Source organism: Danio rerio, chromosome 24 (assembly GCF_052040795.2).
Source record: "Danio rerio strain M-AB ecotype USA chromosome 24, GRCz13ab, whole genome shotgun sequence".
NCBI classification, from domain to species: domain Eukaryota; kingdom Metazoa; phylum Chordata; class Actinopteri; order Cypriniformes; family Danionidae; genus Danio; species Danio rerio.
In genome coordinates, this window is record NC_141044.1 from 35,856,741 (window position 1) to 35,879,988 (window position 23,248).

Consider the following 23,248-nt stretch of genomic DNA (forward strand, 5'->3'; position numbering starts at 1 on the left):
AGAGGAAACCCACACCAACACGGGGAGAATATGCAAACTTCACACAGAAATGCCAACTGGCACAGCGATCTTCTTGCCATGAGGCAACAGTGCCAACCACTAGTTTAATTTCTTAAATAGGTTAATTAAGTTAAAACGAGTTAGGGTCATTTGGCAAGGCATTGCACTACAGTATTTTGTCCTGTAGATAATTGAAAAAATATTTCTTAATGGAGCTATTAATATTGACTTTAAAAATAGTTTTAAAATATTTAAAAACTGCTTTTATTCCAGCCCAACTAAAAAAATAAAACGTTCTTCAGAAGAAAACGTATATCAGCGAAGACTATGAAAATATCTTTCTTAGAAACTTAGGAATAGAATAAAAAATGTACTTGAGGGTTAATAATTTTGCCTTCAACTATATATATTTATTCGTTTTTTTTATTGTTTGTTATCGTAATGATCTAAGCTAAACATTGTACAGACATTTTTTTTAATATGATGCTAAAAATTGCGAACATGGTCTGATTCCACAGCCCAAAGTAAACCTGAAGGAGCTGGGTCTGTCAGAGCTGCGGGTCAGTCATGTTCGGGATGTTCTGGAGCGCCTGCTGCCTTCTACACACCCAGCGGAGAAGTCCTTCGCCAGCGTGGCTCAAAACTCAACAGCATGGAGAACATCTCACATTTCTGCCCCCTCCTTCTTCCAAAACAAATATGGTGAGCTTTGCCACAATACAGAGTGGTGATGTCATACTTTAGATAGACCTGTCAGGATTCAACGCTAAGGATTTTTTCTACTGGCCCGATTGGACCAGTAGTTCAGATTTTTACTTGCCCTGCCAAAATTTTTACTGGCCCCATCAAAGAAATCAAAAAGTTAATTGCTATTTATTAGCCACATATATTAAATAATGTGTCACAAAATAATGTCTGGCAGTTCATTCCACTGTGGCGACCCCAGATTAATAAAGGGACACAACCGAAAAGAAAATGAATGAATGAAAATAATGTCAGTGAATTTAGAATTTAAATATTTGAAAAATATTTAGCAGTAAAATATAGCAGTATGGAAAATGTGCAGGTATTTTATTGCAAAACAAAACGTGGCCGACTTAAAAGTGATGGCAAACTAAGCAAAACATCACCTTAATTTTTTCGTCATTTAAATGTTTCCACAAAGTTAGAAACAGACGTTTTCCTTTAGCCTCATAATATGATGTCGTGGTCATGTTGCCTTCTATTAAAATTTAGTGACAAGGCAGCACTGCCCCAATCGGGCCAGTAACGATTCTGTCTACTGTCCTGAGCATCTCTCACACTGGCCCCGGGCCATCGGGCAGTCCTTATTGTTGAGCCCTGCCTGTGTAAGCTAGATCACGGGTAGATAAATAAGTAAGGTATTTATTAGGTTGTCAAAATATTATGGTGGACACAAACAAATTTCAGTCTTAATTTTTTCTGTTCGTTTGGAAAATAATGAGCAGTCTTGTTGTCACTGATGTGATTTCTCTTTGTTGTGTAATGCCATTTGTCTGTTTTCTTGTTGTCACAGGGTTCTCTCACAAACACTCAGGATGTTTTGGCTCTTCAGTGTTTCGCAGGGGAGGTTCCAGCCCCCTTCAGGCAGCCTGTGTAGATCTGCATCATCTGCAGTGTAATCCTCACCTATTTTTTATAGTGCATTTTTGGACAACTATCTCAATAGGGGCAATTGACACCATGGAAGATAGCTCTATTAAGTTAAGATTCAACAATCATGCTTTGAGAATAGGGAAGTTCACACTACAGCTACAATGACACTGGCACTTTCAGAATGACTTACAGCTGATGAACATAAAAAAAAAAACATCAACAGCCACAATTCACTTGACTTGAGAAGTTAAAATGGTAGAATACTTAACAGTAGCGTGTGCTTGTAAAATACAGATCATTATTATCTGCTGATGTGGATTCTTATGTAGTTATCATCGGCGCTAATATGGCTTTTGTCCGCAGTAGAAAGAGTTTTGATTTTTAGAAAGAGTTTATTTTGATAGGTGTGTTTTTTTTAATGTTTAGTATGGGTCCAAAACAGAGGCTTCAAGACAATGTCCAAGAGCAGACATCTGCGCTCCAGTTCTGAAGGTCCAGTCGAGGCAGATAATTATACTCCAGTCTTTATGAAGGTCAGTAAGCTGAATCACACCAATGAAATATTAGTTAATGCAAGCTGCGTCTCAAATGGCACGCTATGCACTCATGCACTATGTACTTTTGCACTTGCACACTCAACAGCATAGTATATGTAGGTAGTGTCTTCCCAAATGGAGCACTAATTTTTTTTTACTAAGGGGAAAATCAAACCGTTTCCCTGATGACGTGTGACTGTTGCAAAATCAGTGAAGTAAATGACCAAACTATCAAATAATACCTTATAGTTTATAACCGCATTCACTATTGGGAGGCAGCATAATCACACTCATAGAAGAATTTTGCCTTCACAATCCAAAATAAATAAAGTTATCCAACATGTGCACCCGCCTCTTCCGCTATGTGAGCAAACCTGCAATCGCTGTGTGCGTGAAGTGTCCCAACAGTCCACATGTGTGTGTGTGTGTGTGTAGGTATGTATATTTTTTATGTATGTAATATTTGTCAAATTGTAGCGTCTCTGCTTGTTGCATGCTGTATGTGGGCGGAGTAATACACAGAGGTGAAGGGTGAAAAGGCCTTTGTGTGATGTTCTGGCAAAATATCGCAAGGCTATCAGCCAATCAGATTCAAGAACAAGACCGAACTGTTGTATTAATATATATGTATATTTATTAGGAATGTAACGGTATCAGAATTTCACGGTACGGTAATAAATGTTAACATTTATATTATATATAAACATTTTATATATATATATATATATATATATATATACATTTGTTAAATTCAGATGCAAAAACCTGACGTCTTACCCTCCAATGTTTATGTCCAATTATTTCACTTTAAAAGAAATAAAAAGAACATATTTTGCCATAAAATTGAAATTGCTGATTTTGCACACAGGAGCCTGAGAAAAACAATTATGTATACAAAGCGATTTTTTTTTTTTTTTTTTTAATGCGATTAGTCATTATTAATCATTTAACATCACAATTGCCAAACTGCTTTCTGAAAAACAACAGGATGTATTTCAATGTGCATAACATAACATTGAGTTTTGGGCATGTTTTTGTATATTATTTGCTGTCCTGTTCAGGGCCTTATCATGAAGGAAAAAACAGACACGGGGAGTCTTGAGCAGTTATTAAAACAGAATAACTTGCCAGAATCTCATCAGGATGCTTTTAAGACTGGTTTTACAGAGGGCTTCATGAAGGCTCAGGCTTTGACAAAGAGGACACAAGGTGATGCATTCTGGTCTTTTTAAGCATGTTTCTCTTGCTAAAAGAAAATGTTTGTGGCAAGAACTTCATTCCTACTTTTACTGTTTTTCACAGACTCTGTGAAGAGGACACGTCTGATTATTTTTGTTCTCCTACTGGCGGGAATATATGGTGTGTCCAGAAGTCCTTTCTTCTCGGGTAAAGGATCGTTTTCAGACACTGGTTTGTGTCCCATTTAATTTAATCTTTAGTTTTGCTTAAAATATATTTGCTTATAGTATGTGGTTAAGCGCATGATTAAAATCTGTGCCAGAAAAACTGTTGAAGTTAGACCGAATTACAGGGGAGTTTGACTCCCTAATTAACTCTTGGTTCCCCCTGAAGGAGGTCAAAACAGTTGTTTAATACTGAGAAATATTTCACTCTTATATGTATTTTAAATAGAAATGTTAATAATTAAAATAATAAATAATGCAAATATACATTTGACCTGCTCTATAAGGGTTCAAACAATTGTTAATGCATAATTGCGCCAATCAGTCTATTTGAGAAAAAAGTCTGAAAGTTTCAGATCTAGAGCGTCAATAGACATCATGTTCTCAAGACTTCTAGGTTTTTGTATCTATGTTATGTATCATAAAAATAAAATCAAATTAGATGTATTGTTTGTAGTTTAACCTACAGTAACATCTTATATAGCTAATCAGAGAATTCTGTAGGTCAGAATGCACTAAATATCCCTCAAAATGCTGAAAACTTAAGTATGTTTATTAAAGAACTAGATGTAATTTAAAAAATAAATGCATAAATGATTTAAGCATGCATATACAAATTAATTCAGCTTTTTTATTTGTATAGCGCTTTTACAATGTAGATTGTGTCAAAGCAGCTTCACATAAATGGTCAGTAATGGAACTCTCAGTAATATACAAATTAACTAAAACAGTTGACCCCCCTGATAATCAATGTATAATTCGCACTCTGGTTATACCTGAAAAGCTTTATTGCTGAGGAAACATTGGTTGGTTTTTGACCTTATGAGTTTGGTATATAGAATGAAATATGTTCATACCTGGGTTCTTCAAAGTACTTGTATTTCAAACGTATGGATTTAAGTCATGGAAAAACAAACATAGATCCTTGAAAGTGTTTGAATTAATTCAAATTGAAATGAAAATTGTTTATAGTGTTTCTTCAACAATTGTTCTGTGCTGCTGTCAAAAAACAGATTGAATACTAAATTTAAATTTTGCACAAGAAGTATGAAAAATATCGCACATTTGATTCATATTTCAGCATAATACCAGCATTGAAATTTTAAGTTTTTGTAAATGACATGTTCAAAACCTCATGATCACTCTGATATTTTAATGTCGATATTAAGTGTAAGAGAAATGTTAAGTACAGTAAGGACTTTTATGGCGCTACATATGCTGCAGTTGTGAATTACAGAAATACAAAATGGCTTGATTTTAAATTAATGCTGCTTTTCATGAAAGAGTGGAAATCCTGTCATACTCAAGTTGCTAATTTTTATCTGTTCATATAGTTCGCTTTCGCACCACCTCTGGTCTGGATTCATCCGTGGACCCCGTTCAGATGAAGAACATCACATTTGAACATGTGAAAGGAGTAGAGGAGGCCAAAAATGAACTTCAGGATGTTGTCGAATTTTTGCGAAACCCTCAGAAATTTACTGTGCTTGGTGGTAAACTTCCCAAAGGTAAAACTCTATGCGTCTGCTACTTAGGCCACACTAATACGTTTTCGTTTAGTAACGCATATTTTTCTCCCTGTCATGTGACCAATTCAGCGAACATGCTTTTGAATGCTGTTCATCTTGACAGCTTTATTAAAGATTAATGTCAGTTTGTACATACTCCATATTGCCTCTCTTCAAAGGACAGAGAATGTTTACTGGGAGCTGTTGTTTACCAGCGAAAGCAGACCACAGTTGCAACATTTCGCCACAACATTACAAAAAAACAGAAAGTAAATAAACGGCAGGTGGATATGACGCAGGTAAAAGCGTCTTGCGTATGTGCTCCTGTGCAGTACCTGAAAGAAAGCATTTTTAGTTATTTTAGTGTGGATGACAGAAAGAATTGAAAACAATAGCATGGACATTAAGGGCCTTATCATACACTCGGCGCAAGGTGCGGCGCAATACTTGTTTGGTAGTTTCAGCTTGGCGCAAGAGTCATTTTGAGGCGTTGCGCTACGCTGTTTAAATAGCAAATGCATTAGCACTCATATGTGCGCCCATAGGCGTTCTGGTCTAAAATGGAAGGCGTTCTGAGGCGCACGCCTGGCGCGTTGCTATTTTGAGAAACTAAAATAGATTTTTCATTAGACCAAAACAAACCCGGTCTAAACTCCGGCGCAGAGTTGCGCCTCGCTTACACACTGCTTAATACACACAAGAGAGCAATAGGCAAATATCTTTACATATGAAAAAATTTAAATATTAAGGAAATATATAGGATATAGAATATAAATATAAAGGATTAAGATATTACAAAACATACTATTTTCTAGCCTACATAAATATGAAAAATCACTGCTTTAATGTCTTCTTCATCTCGGGAGGCTTTTTCAGTTCATTTATAACAATTTGCTTTTGTATAATGTTATTATTATTAACAGTATTATTTATTATATCCATATTTATATTTGTTTTATTAAAAACAAGCTTAGATTTGTCCACCTGTCAGGTTTTAGACCATAAGGGGCACAGCATGTGTTTTAGGATATAACTCAGGTTTTTGAGCACACTTCGTTAATATTGTTCATTTATTCGTTTGCTGGAAATTAGAACTGAATTTAGAAATAGTTTTGAAACGAATATTTGTGCTTAACAAATGCAATTAATTATTTATAGACTAATTGATGTCTGTGCGTAAAGGTTTCCCTATCCAAGAGCGAAAGTGAAAGTAGATCCATTATCTTTCATTCTCACGCAGTAGATGCTCTGTTTAACAGATTTCTGTTAAAAAAACTGTGAACTGTTTGCTAGTGAAATGCTCAGTTTTTCCACTTAAACTTACTTTGCGTCCTGTAGATAGGAAATGCGCTTATGGCGCGACGCAGCTGGCTCTTAAAGGGAATAGGAGATGAGACTCTAATTGGTTTATTCTCAAAAAACACCTATAACTCATTAAGAAAAGAAACTCAACCCTTTTAGACCATGCGCCACGGCGCATAGCGGATTTTTCCGTCCGTAAATGAGCAAAAATGCATTCTGACATGCTCTGAAAGCGTTTGCGCCCTGCGTTTTGCGCTCTGCGCATGGATGGTCAAATAGAGCCCTTAGTGTTTTTAGACAAAAGGGCAGTTTTTTAATTTATCTAGATTAGTGTGGACGTTGCTTTATTTTTGTTTGTTTTTAATTTTTTTGATATCTAACCTGAACGAGTATTTCAGGTATCCTGCTCGTGGGGCCTCCAGGAACAGGAAAAACCCTGTTGGCCAGAGCTGTTGCCGGTGAAGCAGACGTGCCCTTCTACTACGCCTCTGGGTCCGAGTTTGATGAAATGTTTGTTGGAGTCGGAGCGAGTCGCATCAGAAACCTTTTCAGTGAGTCTTTTGAAATCTCTAATCGACCCTTTTCAGGTTTCTGAGCAGTGGAAGTCATTATAGTTGGGTGAACTTGTAGATTAGTACAACAAATACATTTGTTTTGGGTTTTAATTTGCTCAAATAAAAAAAATTACAAACTCCAGGATAGGGTTTTCACAACTGTCAAAAGAAGAAAAACTTTTTTTTTTAACTGATAATGCCAGGCAGAAGGGATAGTTTACTGTGCATTAGAGACGCTACATTAGAAACACATAGCACAAGCATTGACTAAGTTGTTTTTAATTTGATGCAAAGGCAATATCACACAAATTAGCATAGAAAATGTTAAAAATGTACTGTACATGCATTTAAAAAATATAAAAACATGATTTATATTTTTTAGTTTGCATGAGCTAGAGGTTGTTGAGACTTTTATTTTAATATGTTAATATGGGGCGGGGCTTTCTTTTTGCATATCATTTTCTTTTAGCAAACTAACAATAAGTGGGGTGTGGTCAAGAAAATTGTGGCTAAAGCTGTCAAACTGATGCCACTCCAAACAAGACTTTTAACTTGCATGGATTAATACTTGACCTAAAGAACATCAATGTGCTTGAAAAATAAACCTTTGAAACACATCATTACCGTCCTGTGAATTTTTTTTTTATCTCACAGAGGAGGCCAAAGCTAGTGCACCATGTGTAATTTTCATCGATGAGCTGGATAGTGTAGGAGGGAAAAGAATCGAGTCTCCAATGCACCCATACTCCCGGCAGACCATCAACCAACTGCTAGCTGAGATGGACGGGTGAGTTTATGACTTAAAGGACATTTTCTTTTATTGAACTTAATTACATGGGTCTTACTTTAGTGTTTTGTTTATTATTATTTCAGGTTTAAACCCAATGAAGGGGTCATTGTGATTGGAGCTACAAACTTTGCTGAAGCTTTGGACAAGTAGGTTTCACCAGCAAATCTGTTAATTCAGCTTTTGTCGGCATTACAGAAATGTAACTTTCATTTTAAAAGATGAAAAATAGTGCAGTTAGCATTTTACAAAATCACATTTGTTAACACTAGTTTAAATAGCAATTCTCACTATTAACTAATGGCTTATTACCTGCCTATTAATAAAATAATTAAGTAGCAATTCTCACTATTAACTTCAGGCTTTTTAAAATAATGGCTGTTTTTTAGTATTTTTTAAGATACATATTCTGCATGATCTTATTCTACATCCCTAATCTTGCCTTAAACCTGAACCTAAACTCTGTGACCCGGTACTGGGTCAGTGACGTCATTTACCTCAGCATTCTTAAAACTTTTAAGGTTTGTACTGGCCCACTACCCCCATAAGTGTTACAGTTCTCTCATCAGTTGGAATAGTATAACATTTGCATAGATTATTGTATAGACATTTTCTTTTGTCCTATGATTACTGACATGTGCAGGAACAACCAAAATAGACCATACAGAACCTAAAAGGTACACTTTCAAATGCGAGTTTACAAAAAAGCCCCTTTTTTTTTGGAGGGGTTTATTATAAAACAGACTACATATATTTTTATACAGTTATTTTATTCACTTTCAACAGTGTTTTATAAAAATTCTAAGTTTTTTTTTTAAATGACACCAAATCTTTGCATTTACACCTCTGTTTTTGAATTTGGGTAGGCAAAATCCAGCCGGAAACCCCAAATTAGCACTTGACTTTAAGAGGTTACGGGCTAATGATAAGCAGCAAATTTATTGAGGCAAAAGTCATAGTTTATGGTTTATTAATAGCAAGAATTATACCTCAAAATAAAACGTGACTTCATATTTTATATTAAAATTGTCTTTAGTGTTCTACTCAGTACTAAAGTGACATACATCTTACAAGGCCTGGGCATGAGTAAATTCCTGTAGATTAAAATTTTTGGACGATTATCCCTTTAAGGGCCATTCACACCAGTCATTAGCTCTATTAAGTTAAGTTTAACAGACTTTAATCTTGATTTCCATGTCTTTACATGCAGCCATGTTTTTGGTTTACTTCTTTTAATTCTATAAATATCCATCTTCCGAAGCTCTATTTAACCCATACTTGTAGTACTTATGATTATAGATACTGCAGGTCATTTCTTCCGCTTTTAAAGAGATAGTTCTTCCAAAAATGAAGATTGTCATCATTTGCTCACCCGTAACTTGTTCCAAACTGTTGTGTTGTTTTTCTTGTGTTTCATTTTTATTTTTTTGTTGAACACAAGAAATATTCTAAAGAATGCTGTAAACCGGTAAACATTGACTTCCATAGTATTTGTTTCTCCTATTATGAATGTGAATGGTTACAGGTTTGCAACATTCTTCAAACTCTCTTATTTTGAAAAAGTCAAGGGTGAGTAAATGATGGCGGAATTTAACTTTAAATCGCTTTAAACGATTGATGCACTTCACATATTTAGAATATTAGCATCTTTTTAGTCAATACTTCAGTCACAAAATATCTTTCTGATAGTTTTGAACCTATCTTTCAGTGCTCTAGTGAGACCAGGTCGGTTTGACATGCAGGTCACCGTCCCAATCCCAGATGTGAAGGGACGCACAGAAATCCTGGAGTGGTATTTGAAAAAAATTAAAGTGGATTCTGGTAATCATTTTTAATAAATCTCACATACGTTTAAGAGGTTTTCAGTAGGACAGTCCATTCAATGAATCTGTTTTGCAGCTATTGATGCAGAGATCATTGCAAGGGGAACGGTGGGCTTTTCTGGAGCTGAGCTGGAGAACCTGGTGAACCAAGCAGCACTGAAAGCAGCCGCCGATGGGAAAGACCTGGTGACCATGAAGGAGCTGGAGTTTGCCAAGGATAAGATCCTGATGGGTGAGAGCAGACATACAGCATGTGATGGGGATTAATCAATGCTTTGATTTAAAAGATTTTCTCCTGACTCTTTCTTTTCTTTCTGTCCAACCAGGCCCAGAGCGCAGGAGTGTAGAGATAGACAAAAGAAATAAGACGATCACCGCTTATCATGAATCAGGACACGCTATAGTGGCTTATTACACCAAAGACGCAATGCCCATCAACAAAGCTACCATCATGCCGCGCGGCCCATCACTTGGACATGTGGGTAGTTGCCCAATTTCAATAAGTCCTAACCCACTGTTTATTTTTTTATAGACGTGATTCAGAATTTGTTGATTTAAAGGTGGCCATGTTGGTCTGTTTTTAACACATTTAAATATGATCTTGATATCTGTCAGTGGATGTTGTGCATGCACATTTCTTTCTTGAGAAATACATTTTTCTATTTTAATTTAATAGGAAGGCTAAATGTTTTACATTGTACTTTTTAATGTTGAATGCTTTTATTAATTGACCCTTCGCTAAGTCCCGCACACCTTAGTTACTGTTGCTATGCCTGTCAAGCTATCGTGCCTGGCACGTCTTTTACAATGTGTATGCGCCAGTGTCAGACATTTCCAGGCATATAATTAGTCATTTATGGCAAACAGGTGAGATATCAGAGAAAGCCAGACAAAAAAGGACTGCAGTATGCATTACAGGGGTATATTCATGACATAATAGGCAACCAATTAGAGAATAATTCAATCACAATTGAAGCTATGTTAGCCTAGCCGCCTCAAACGCTGACCATTCACAGGGTTTCTGCAGGATCTTAAAAAGTCTTAAAATGTCTTAAATCTCAATATCCAATTTTTAGGCTTTAAAAAGTCTTAAATTTACTGAAATATTGTGCTGTAGGTCTTAAATCTTGTTTAAACAGGTCTTTATTTTCCTTTGATCATAAATTGCCACCCAATCTGGCCAAAAGCCATGCAATCATCAACAGTGCATCTGAATAAAACTTTAAACTTTTTATTTAAAAAAGGTCCTTTTTAACTTTGCTTATCATAATGGTTGAATTATTTTCATTAAAATAACATTTCTTTAAAATTTCTCCATGTTGATTTAGTTTTTTATAGTTAAAATTATAGTATAGTATAGTATATATAATATTATATATTATAGTTAAAACTTTTAAAACATTTGCTCAGTTTTTTATTTTAAAGAAAATTTATGTTGGAAAAAAAGTGTATGGATACAAGTAGATTTAGCTTGTTTTTACATAATATTTAAAATATTTTTAATCTAATATATATATATATATATATATATATATATATATATATATATATATATATATATATATATATATATTTTTTTTTTTTTTTTTAAATATTAATGTATTATTGTTTTACTAAATGTATTAAATTATAATACAAATTTTTTTGAGAGGGCAAATAAAAATCTTTTCCATCTGGACAATTTGAAAAATTCCTTAGACTTTAGTGCTTTGAGTTTAAAATTTCAGTCATAATGGTCTTAAAAATGTCTTAAAGAGCCCATATTATACATGAAATAGGGTCATATCCTGGTTGTAAGGGTCTCCAACAACAGTCTAATATGCATGCAAGGTCAAAAAACACTTTCATGGTCTTATAATCTGCATTTATTTTTACCTAATCATCCCAGCGACTCCTGTATGAATCGTCCAGTGATTCATTTGTTCCCAAACCCCTCCTTAGCGCGGAGCTAATCTGCGCTGATTGGACCGATGACAGTCTGTCGCGATTGGTCGACTGCCTTCAGTCAGAGAGGGAAATGGCCAATAGCTAATCAGCAATTTAAAAAGTAATCACAGTTCATACACGCTCGATAGTGCAGACGTGGATTTTAGCTGCCACACTATGGCGAGTGGATAGTGCCACGGATAACCGAACGAAGGAGACAGTCGTGTACTGGCCATACCACACACACACAAAAACACACACACACCTCCGGATGACAACGCTCCCGCTTCCGCCCGCACCCGCCAGGTTTTAGCCTGAGAACCCGCTCCGTTTTCTGCCCGCCGCGCCCGGTCCCGCTAGAGCGGAGAACACAACCAAAAATCACCCAGTATACAGTCCAGACAGCCAAGCTGTCGTTCGTTCGTTCGTTCGTTCGCTCGCTCGCTCGCTCTCTCTCTCTCTCTCTCTCTCTCTCTCTCTCTCTCTCTCTCTCTCTCTCTCTCTCTCTCTCTCTCTCTCTCATACACGCGCGTGCGCACTAACACACACACAAGCACCACGCAGACTCTCTCTTTCTAATTCGCATAGCAATATCCGTGATATTGCTAGACAGCCCGCTCCCGTCCCAAATTAAACCCGTTACCGACCGCTCCCGCAATTTATTCGGAAATTTATTCCCGCGGCTGTCCCCGCGCCAGATTTCTGCGGCGCGGGAATAAATTTCCGAATAAATCGCGGGAGCAGAACTCTAGCACGGAGCTCCATAAACAAACAGCACGCGTCGCGTTTTTAACGTGACTTTGCACGCGATAAGATAAAATATCCAGTTAACCTGATACAGTACACGCGGTTACAAGTAACAAATCACAACTAAATACATTTGCAAGCAAGAGTAAACGAGGCAACAACTTTAACCGCACGTACTTACACTTGAGAAATGGAAGAAACCCATCCTGACGTCCATCAGTTACTCTTTACTGATCCTTCCTTTAACAAACTCAGATGAAGTATTCTTTGTAGCATGTAGCTTCCAGAAGTTTCCAACTGCTTGGTTATAATGCTGAGGTTTCATCTTTGGGTAGAGACTCAATATATCCATCTGCAGTGTGACTTCAATCGACCGGCATGTTTGTGTGCGTGTGTTTGTGGGTGTGTGTGTCTGGGTTTCTGCGTCAGAGGGCGGGGCCTCAGGTTTGAAATCTCCCGGGTTTGCGCGTGCACGTGTATAACTTGGTTTCGTTCGTACGTCATGGCGAAACACCTAATGAGTCGGTATCAAGGCGACTCGTTTGAAGCACTATGAGTCGACTCTTTTATAGATGAATCAACCGTTTTAAACACTGTATTCTTACAGATTTAAGCCTTAGCTGGATACTTCGCTTCACTTAGAGCTGTGTTACACACTACATGGAGGGGAATTTTCAAAAACCCATAATATGGGCTCTTTAATGTCTTAAATTTACCTCTGTGAAACCTGCAGAAACCCTGCATTCCACAGATTAGTTCATGCACAGCAGGATAGGTCAAATTTTTTAATAATCTAATAATAACAAATTACATATAATATAAGAAAAAAATAGCGTTACTAAACGATGAGGAAACGCGCATGGACAGTGCTTCTGTATAATTCATTCATAGAAAGAACAGCCAGAAAGGCGAAATTGATAGATTTGCGTAAGATATTAGCATCATTGACCCATAACAAAGGACAGTAAGTTACCTATAAATGTCAGTATGTTTGTGTGCTCTTTATAAATGACTGAAAAACAGCTGCTGGTAAAGTATATTGATCCCAAGTGCTCGGTTTGAGATCATATCTCTGTTTTGTTCTGTTGATTTGTAATTTCAAATATTCGTAGCTTGAAACAGATGGAAATATGAAGTTCAGTAAAGTTAGCAACAGATTCGCAGATTTGTATTTTCCAGATCAATAACTCATCATGACCTATTCGTTATTAGTATGACTGCTATGGCGAAGGCTTAAACGAAGCAGTGCTCATAATATCGAACGAAAAAAAAAAAAAGAAAGAAAAAGACAGCTGTGAAACATAAACTGCTTTGTATTTTGGTAGGAAACACAGCTTAGATCTGTTTAGGGTAAGGTGTGTGAGTTATTGCCGTCGGTCTATGACTGAATGTGTTAAGATAATCAAAACAAAACCAACTTAGCTCCGCTCCTTTAGCGCCCCTCACACAGCTTGGTTCACGCTGCTATTTCTCCTCTTGGGTTTTTGGTTTTGAAAAGGGAAAAAATTCCACCACCCTGTTTAAACTTTTAGGATACCAGATGTCCAATTTGTGCAATTCATATGCACATCGCTCTGGCTTGTTTCCCTTGCTCGAAAGCTTGACATAGCCCCTGCGCATAGCTACAGTTGCTAAGCCACGATTGGTGGGTGGCGGTTTTTGTTTTGGGTGTGGCTTAGCGAAGGGTTAATTGTATTTGTTATATCACTGCACAAAGTTGAAAATTATTAGAATGCAAATTTATGTGTTTTGTCCATTATAATTATTTGTGGTCTATATGTAGTTATTATTTACAGTTTTTGTCCATTTATGTAAGCAAAATGGTATAGAAATAAAATACTCTCTATTTATCAAATATCTGATAACTGGACAAAAATTGTCAAAATTGGGCAGACTTTCGATATTAATGTAATCCTTTTCATAATTCATAAACCTTTCAATTAAAGAACATCATTTCAATTAGAGTAATAAAAACTATGTTGCTGGAATTTATGTACCATATTTCTACCATGAGAATTAAACAAATAATTTAATATAGTTGAAATATAGTTGAAGTCTTACTGGGTCTAATTAAAAAAAAGGGCTGCACAATATTTGTTTTCAGCATGAATATCGCAATGTACACATCCACAATGGTCACATCGCAAGATATGCCATGTTGCATTTTAAATATAGTTGACCAGGAACTGCAGAATTGTATTTAATTACTGTATTTATATGGAATTTGTACGATTTACTCAAAATAGTTTTCTCATTTAGAATTTTTGTCTTATTTCTAGTTCAAATATATACATTTCTAAGCAAAAACAAGATTATTTTACTTAGCCCACTGGTATATAATTGTACTTGTTTTAAGGACAAACTCTTAATTTTGACTTATTTCTTCTGAAGTTAAAAACAAAATATTTTTAGCAATGAGGGACAAAGAAACGAGACAAAGCAAAGTAAGAAAAGTATGTTTTGCATTGTAATTATTCAATTTCTGTACCTGAATACTGTTAGACTCCCCAGAAAACCATCGAATAATGCTATTCAAACTCTCACAATATTTATAACAGAAAAATAAAATTTTGTCCAATATCGTGCAGCCCTAATATAAATATATATATATATATATATATATATATATATATATATATATATATATATATATATATATATATATATATATATATATATATCAAATATATATATATATATATATATCTCAAATATATATATATATATATATATATATATATATATATATATATATATATATATATATATATATATATATATATATATATATATATATATATCAAATATATATATCAAATATATCAAAACACAAAAATGTAATATATATATATATATATATATATTATTTTTTTATTTTTTTTATTATTATTATTTTTTTAATTTTTGTGTTTTGATATATTTTAAATTACATTTTACATGTAAAAAAAAACAACCTTTAAACATTTTTTCTTATTCGTTTTAATTTTTTTCAAAGGCAAAAAAATATATTTTTATAAAAAGGACACATTTAAAATGATAGATTTTGCTCTCCAGGGTTATACATGATGAACCCGTTGTGATTTTTATTTTTATTTTTTTCATTTGGTGTCCGTCAGGTGTCTTTGCTGCCAGAGAATGACCGCTGGAGTGAGACGCGGGCTCAGCTGCTAGCTCAGATGGACGTCAGTATGGGTGGCAGAGTGGCTGAAGAGCTGGTGTTTGGAAATGATCAGATCACCTCCGGTGAGGGGTTTCTCCGACTGATTCTTGCTACTTGTTTGAATCTTGCTTTTTTTTTATGCTAACATTAACATTATGCTGTTCTATTTAATTAATCTACAGGAGCATCCAGTGACTTCGATGGAGCCACTAAAATCGCACAGATGATGGTGACACGGTTTGGAATGAGCGACAAGGTGAAAACTCACTTTTTTTCACACCTGATTTATTTGGATTGTTTCCTTTTGTGTCTGGTGGGTTTTGTTCCTTTAGTTTGTTTAGGCATACATGAACACAGTATGGTTGCATGATAAGTAATAACAGGAAATGTGTTATAAAGATCACCAGTGCATTTAAGTAAGCGCAACAATTACAGATAAAGCCATAATAAGTCAAATTTGTCAATATGTCTTGAAAGATGGCAAAGACAAACAATCTACAGCAATAAAAAATGCTGTTAAAGGAGCAGTATGTAAGTTGACGACAGGAGTGAGTGATTTAAACTGTGTTTTAAATAAAAGCAACAGCATAGTATAGAATGTATATTTTCCATCTTACAAGGAGTTTTTGTCCTAACCAACATCTCAAATTGATATATTAGAAGCGACTTCTATTTCTCACAGGAGAACAACAAAAAATTATGACAATAATCACCTCAGATAAACCTTATGTGCTTCATTCACTGTTAAATGCTAACAATGTGGGTTTGAATGCCATTTTACATGAGATTTATTGCCATACTACTGAATACAGCAGCAGATAGTTCACCTCAGTTCTTGAAAATAAAATAAACCATTTAAAATTGATCTTTAGAACTTAACACTTAAGTGATTCAGCATGTACAATTAATTATGTTAAAGAGGGTTAATATGGATTAATTAGATTATAAACCTTGCCATTTTGTGAGTAAGTGCATATTCTGTGCTTCTAAATAGCTGTATTTAGACTTAAACTGGTGCAAACAGCCAAATTTCTTATCACTGGGTATTTCGTCAAGGAATCGTTACAAACGTGGTTACAAAGTACCCTGCTCACTTGATGTTTACGTTCATAATATTTATATTATTTGCTAATTATAACCTCATGTGAAATTGAATCTGGCCTCATTTCGGGGTCTGCTACTGTCCATCAGAGGTCGCATTTCGATTCAGAGCCTTTCTGAATGAATGAAAGCATAAATTTACACCAAGGCAACCCGAGGTGCTGAAATATAATTGGTTAAACTGGCGGGTTAAAATGATCAAAACGAAGACATCGTTCGGTGACGTAACTCACATCCTCAAAGCAGAATATTTGACTTCTGCATTGTTTTTGAGATAAACAAGTATGTTGATAAACTTTATATTCAAGTATCACTTGACATGTTTCTAAAATATCTTATTTTGTGTAGTCAGTAATTATTGCATAATATTGGCCAGGATCTGTGAAATTGGCTATAAATGAAATACATTTTGTTAAGTTTATTTGAAGAGTGTTTGAAAGCAGCTTTACAAAGGGTGCACATTATTGTATTGCAATCAAAATCAGAAAAGTTAAGGTTGTTCGTTACTATAACTTTATTAGTTACAAATAACTTTAATTACTAATGAGTTTATCAGGTAAAGTTGTTAATTATAAACAGTTAATCTGCAGCTATGTATTGTGTGTGTGTGTGTGTGTGTGTGTGTGTGTGTGTGTGTGTGTGTGTGTGTGTGTGTGTGTGTGTGTGTGTGTGTGTGTGTGTGTGTGTGTGTGTGTGTGTGTAGATGTTCAATGATGTGTAAGTATAGGTGGGCATAAATTTTTTAAAATCTAGAATAATCTCACTGTAATCTCGGAATTAATCTAGATTAAAAATGCTCATTTGACTTTCTGCTGAAGTCATTCAGAATATGTGTGCTACCCAAATAATGACTAAATGTAAGTCTTTGAGAACGGGTTTCTCAAGCCAGGTGGCGCATTAGACCAGGGGCTCAACTCCTGTTTCAAAAATGCTTCACAAACTGCTTGAGAAACTGTTCTGCTATGATAATTGGTGATGAAAATAAATGATGTTCAATAAGGTGCACTTGTGTTTGCTAACTGTTTATTCAGTTAAACATGAATTTTGAAACTGTGAAACTGTTTTGTAGGCCTACATAAGCTTGAAACTGTGATTTTATTTATTTTATTTTATTTTTTTTGATGACCTTAATCCGACTAAAGTCATAACTGAACTGAACAGATATGGAATTAAGACATGTGGAGTATGCATATTTTAGTGGCATTATTGAAGTAAACACCGCGATCAAACTATTACCGTCATGTAGGACTTTTCGACAGATGCTGTCAGTAAAGGACCGCACACACACATAACACTCTCACCAGTCCTTACTCCTTATTTGCATCTAATACCCCAGTTTGTCACAGGGGCATGAATGAAATTTCCATGAGTGAAAGTGAAACTGTTGAACTGCAGTTAAAGTCACCCAAAATTACAGGAAAGTCTTACATAAAAGCACTATATGTAAACACCTTAATTATATTATTGTCTATGAAGGCAGATAGCTAGATTACAGATGTCCATGTAAGCGTAGTCAGTAGTGTCTTCAAAGTAAGTGAAATATCCAGAAGAGCATCCTGCTGATTTGATTCAGAGGGGCAATTTTTTGTCTGACGGCTCACCGGACAGGTATACATCCGCGATAAAGTATCAAGGTGAAAGTCACATAGCTTGCATAGACTAGACCCAGCTCCCAATTCAACTTTGAGGATAGATTAACGGTAATATTTTTTTAATGCGATAAGAGTCTCGCGTTAATGCAGCACGTTAACGCAGATAACAGCCCACTACTAGTATTAACTGTAGGTGTATTCGTTAGTCACTGAAATTGTAAAATATTTTTTTAAATGCATAAATATTTTGGTTACCTACAGTTCATGCATACATGCAAACACATGACCTTTCAGTAGCTATGTTTCCATCCACCTATTTTAAAGTGCATTTTGAAACATAGCATAAAAATGCTTAATGGAAAAGGCAAGATGTAAAAAAAAAAAGTAAAATGTCCATTATAAACAAAAGCTTTTGTCTTCTGAGGTGCAAGTAATTTATTAGATAAGAAAAAAAGCCCACAGTGGCTTCAACCACAGCCAATTCCCTTTTTCTTTTTGAAGTTTGGATGAAAAAGGTGCTGTAATCACAAAAGCTTTATGGATTATTCCAGTTATTCATATTCTCCATTTTTGAGATTTACATGATTTGTGCAAATTTAAGGAGATTCTACAAATGTATATCTGATGAGAGCTGACTGAATTCAGTCACTGTTTATTATTTTCTTATCATATAATAATGTTTCAAAGACATTATATACACATTACACACACACATATATTTTATATTTTAAAATTGTAGGAAAATTGGGTATGAATCTGTATTGTTTAAACAGTTTTTTAATCATAATTGTAAGTATTTTTGGAATAATTTAAAATGTTGCTTCCGCCCAAAAAATAGAAGGCCAATTTTCAATAACCATCAGATTTCTCTTTTAAAGGAAGCAGTAGCTATTCAGAGAAACCATTTGAGACCTTCCACGTGTTCAGAGCCATTAGGATTGTGTGGGCGCTCACATTCCAGCATTAAAATCTGTGTTTCATCCTAATCCCTTCCTCAGCACTCCAAACTCAGCATGCAGAATTGAGCATGCAGGCTCTAAACTACACTCACGTCCAGCCATGTCTAACGTCAGGATCCTGTCGTAATCAGAAACCTGTGTGAAGCCTTTGTTGAAACTCTGTTATGCCCGTAACTGCAGTTCACTCACCTCTCTTTTTCTTTGGCCAGCTGGGGGTCATGACCTACAGTGACCTGACCAAACACAGTCCAGAGACACGAGCAGCTGTAGAACAGGAAATCAGAGTTCTTCTGCAGGTAAGTGTTGAGGTTTTGTTTGTCACTGATTTTTGATTGCTGATTGTGAAAATTCATCTTTAATAAAGGTTCAGTGAAATCAAGATAAAGTTTTTTTAGATGCTAGTATCAGTATTGTTATTTTTAGGTTAGAGTGCATCAAAACAGTGACAAATTCATGTCTAGAAGATATAAAACTGATATAAACATCCAAAGCTTCCAGTTTGTCACTTCTGCATGAATAAATCAACGTTTTATTCACATCACCTCATACTTCAGTTTCTCATCAAATCTTGACCAATCAAATGCTCTCTAGTACAATTGGCTGTTTTTTATAAAGGGGAGGAGCTACATTATTTCCCACCCTCTCTTTATGTTTCAGTTGAGATAATGTCAAACATTGAATAAAAAAATGCACACTTCAAGTGACCTTTAATGATCATAGAAAACCTAAAAAAAGTCATGGAATTTTGACAAGGCATTTAAAAGGTCTGAAAAAATTTGGAAAAACTTAACCCCAAAATGTTTGGAAATGGAAATGTGTTTAATTAATATCTGTACTTGAATATATTAGAGATGATAATATTGGGTACATTTTAAATACAATTGCGCTGTCCATCGCCTGTGCTTTACTTGATTTCATTGTAATTCACGAAACATTTTAAGTGTCGTGTCCAGAAACAAACTACAAACTACAGAGCTAAGATACTGTGGCTGCTAAAGGCAAATTTTGTACTATTCTACTAGGGTTTCTGCAGGGTCTTAAAATGTCTTAAATCTTAAAATCCAAATTTTAGGCCTTAAAGTCTTTAGTTTACTGAAATATTGTGTTGTAGGTCTTAAATCCTTTTTTTAAACGGTATTAATTTCCCTTTGTTCATTGCTATCTAACATGGCCAAAACCCATACAATCACCAACAATCTAACTCAATGAAACTTTAAACCTATTATTTAAAAAGGTTTTAAATTTAAACAATTTAAAATTGTTTTAAAGTGCTCCATTTATTTAGCGCTGAGGACATTGACTTGGACATATTGTTGTGCGTAAATTTTTATTTTTTTTTTTTAAGAAAATTTATTTTGGAAAAAAAAAGTGTATGGATATATGTAGATCTTGTTTTTACACAATATTTAAAATATTTTGTGAAAGAGTGTAAAAAAATTGCTAAAATATTATTCTTTTTTATTATTTATGTATTATTAAATGTATTTAAAGTACTTTTTTTTTGATAGGGCAAATAATCAAAGCTTTTCCATCTGGGCCATTTGAAAATCTTTTCAAATTTGAGTCTTTAGCCTTTTAAGAGTCTAACATTTCATTCTTGATGGTCTTAAAATGTCTTAAAAATGTTACATTTAACTTGGGGAAACCTGCAGAAACCCTGTAAGTCTTGTGGAAACACAAGCCAACTTTTCTAAAATGCAGGACAGCAAGATACCTTCTAAAAACAATTTTACATATATAAGAGCAATTCTATGCAAATGTCAACCTTGTGATGAAAGCAATTAAGTTTTCACCAAAATAGCAAAACTCTAAGTTGTTTGTGTAAGCTTGTATTTTACAGTACTTCAAAATACTCAAATGTCTCGATCATTGTTTTCAAACAATAAAATTTGATTTACTAAAGGCACAGAAGTGGCAATTTTACATCTGCCACATCACTAATGGAGAGCTGTCACATCAATAAAGCAGCTTTTTCCTCATAAATTCTAAATTGTAAAATAAAATAAAATAAATTATTTTTGTTTTAAATAGAGCAAACTTTTCTCCTTTTGATTAGCATTATTTCTTTTGGGTTGTGCAGTTGAATTCACAATATTTCTACAAAGTATGTTGTATACTGTAAACTCGCAGACTATTTTGGCGACATCCAAAACCCATGTTTATTTTCCTCTTTTAAAATATAAAACATGTTTACAGATTGATATTTTTCTGGTCCCATAACTCTGTGGTTGGTTATTCTGGAAAATATGTTTTAAAATAATGTTAACATGTACTTTCTCTGTGAGTTTATGTTTTGAGTTTTTACTACAAATGTCTCACCCATAACACTAGAATTGCTCATACATCACATAGATTGTCACATATTTTTTGATGCGCTGTACAAAAAAATACATATTTTTTCTTATTTGCCACATGTACGTAGACATCAAATCGAACATTAGGTTATAAATATTTACTCAAACTTTTGGAATTTTAGTAGCAATAATGTGTATGAGCTCTTAATTTTGCCTTTTAGAGTTCGTATGAAAGGGCAAAGAAGATCCTGAAGACCTACAGTAAAGAACACAAGCTGCTGGCTGATGCCCTGCTGACTTACGAAACGCTCAACGCCAAGGAAATTCAGATGATCCTGGAAGGAAAGTCGTTGGATCCCAGATGATGCAGTCTTGGATTAACAAAAACTTTTTAAGGCACAATCTTACCTTGTCTGTAAATATAAACGTCTGCAACAAGCAAGTTCATCAAAGACATTTTTCTTAGAATGTTTTTCACTTTTTTTCCAAGCAACACGTTGTCTTTCAAACATTTTCTAAGCCAGGTGCCCAAACTCCTGGAGGACAGGTGTCCTGCAAAGTTTAGTTCCAACTCCAATCAGACACACCTGAGCTAGCTAATCAAGCTCTTACATGGCATTCTAGAAAGATCTGTGCAGGTGTGTTAAGACAAGTTGGAGCTAAAATTGACCAAGTTTGGGCACCCCTGTTCTAAGCTAGTAAAAAAATCTTCATTATTATTTATTAATCTACAATAGTTAGCGTTTGAAGTGGATAAGGGAAAAAAAGTTTTTCGAAATTGTCATCAAAAAAAGAAGGGGATTCGTTGAGTCGTTTTATTCCACTTTGATGAAAGGTTTTGATCCACTTCAAATGTTGACTACTCCCAGCATACAATTTTGTCTCTAATAGACAACATCTAAACATAGACAGATTGGCTAAAACAAGGCTAAACTTGAGCTGTTAGTGAAAATCTAATAGACGTCTAAGAATAGCCCAAAACTAGACTAGTCCAAATAGACAGAAATAGACTTTATTTGTGTAGTCATTAATTTCTCTTTATTTGATCACTAGTCTAGTTCTGATTTATTCTTAGATGTCTATTAGAGTTTCACTGACAGCCCAAATTTAGCCATGTTTTAGCCAAGATGACTATGTTAAATGTCTATTAGACATTTAAAAAAAATGCTGGCTGGGCTGTATATGTTCAATTGATGCCAAAAGTATATAAGTTTGCACAATGAACCAATGGGAATAGTAACTAATCAGTCAAACTGTAAATTCTGTGCTTTGTTTTTAGAGGCTAGGTATAAAACAAGAAAATTACTTGTTTTATTCATCGTATTGTCACCCAGTCATCAGAATAACTGAAAACAAACCCAGAGCTTTCTCTCATAAATGGTGTGTTTTGCATAAAATCAAATGTCAGTGGGCTTAAATCAGGATGCCTTTCAATAATCACAGTAGAGATGGTCACTTTTTATTTCTGTGCCACCATAATTCACTAATTTCGAATGTGACTTCAGAATGTCAGTATTATTTTTACTTCCAGAGATCTCAAATCTGATCAAAGTGCTGTAGATTTTTGTAGTCTATCATTTCCTCTGGACCTTTCTGCTTTTTTTAGCCCCTGATTTTATTCATTAACTTATTTATTTGAATATACTTTTCCATGTAGCTGAGAGCCTGTCACTTATGGGTTTGTCTGCATGCATGCGTTTAAACGGCGTGACTGGACTGTATGTATGTGTGTCTGAAAGAAATATATGTGTGTTTTCTTTTGAAATTAACATGGATTGACTACAAATAAATCAAGTAAAGACTTTTTTTTTTTTTGTCATTTCCTATAAGAAGAAATGTTAAGTTGTCTTGTGCATTTTTTAGTTGAATGCTGGATTTATTTTGCTTTAATGTATTGGATGCTTTCAAAGGGTCTTGGCAGTAAACCATTTAGTCTGAT

The 23,248-nt window shown here is 34.7% G+C and overlaps 2 protein-coding genes across 5 annotated transcripts in view; one reads left to right on the top strand and one right to left on the bottom strand.

The window, feature by feature from the left end:
* eif1b (eukaryotic translation initiation factor 1B) overlaps nucleotides 1-8,146 on the bottom strand; it is a 20,235-nt gene extending 12,089 nt beyond the window's left edge. Inside the window, 1 exon segment of the mRNA NM_200303.3 lies at nucleotides 8,136-8,146. The gene's annotated coding sequence lies outside the window, so the exon portion shown is untranslated.
* yme1l1a (YME1-like 1a) overlaps nucleotides 1-23,113 on the top strand; it is a 27,775-nt gene extending 4,662 nt beyond the window's left edge. The window contains exons 3-18 of one of the 4 annotated variants that reach the window (XM_087309844.1): nucleotides 519-702; nucleotides 1,538-1,639; nucleotides 2,044-2,150; nucleotides 3,215-3,362; nucleotides 3,456-3,563; nucleotides 4,891-5,064; nucleotides 6,765-6,917; nucleotides 7,575-7,707; nucleotides 7,794-7,856; nucleotides 9,416-9,528; nucleotides 9,607-9,762; nucleotides 9,857-10,008; nucleotides 15,320-15,446; nucleotides 15,546-15,619; nucleotides 19,225-19,311; nucleotides 21,531-23,113. In XM_087309844.1, the coding sequence (XP_087165970.1) occupies nucleotides 519-702; nucleotides 1,538-1,639; nucleotides 2,044-2,150; nucleotides 3,215-3,362; nucleotides 3,456-3,563; nucleotides 4,891-5,064; nucleotides 6,765-6,917; nucleotides 7,575-7,707; nucleotides 7,794-7,856; nucleotides 9,416-9,528; nucleotides 9,607-9,762; nucleotides 9,857-10,008; nucleotides 15,320-15,446; nucleotides 15,546-15,619; nucleotides 19,225-19,311; nucleotides 21,531-21,674 (2,025 nt within the window). In that variant the 3' untranslated portion in view covers nucleotides 21,675-23,113. Of the gene's footprint in view, nucleotides 1-518; nucleotides 703-1,537; nucleotides 1,640-2,043; nucleotides 2,151-3,214; nucleotides 3,363-3,455; nucleotides 3,564-4,890; nucleotides 5,065-6,764; nucleotides 6,918-7,574; nucleotides 7,708-7,793; nucleotides 7,857-9,415; nucleotides 9,529-9,606; nucleotides 9,763-9,856; nucleotides 10,009-15,319; nucleotides 15,447-15,545; nucleotides 17,104-17,167; nucleotides 17,468-19,224; nucleotides 19,312-21,530 lie in introns of those variants that run through there. The other 3 variants (XM_087309845.1, XR_015525193.1, XR_015525194.1) reach the window with 3 other exon arrangements.
* Nucleotides 23,114-23,248: the final 135 nt, after the last annotated feature.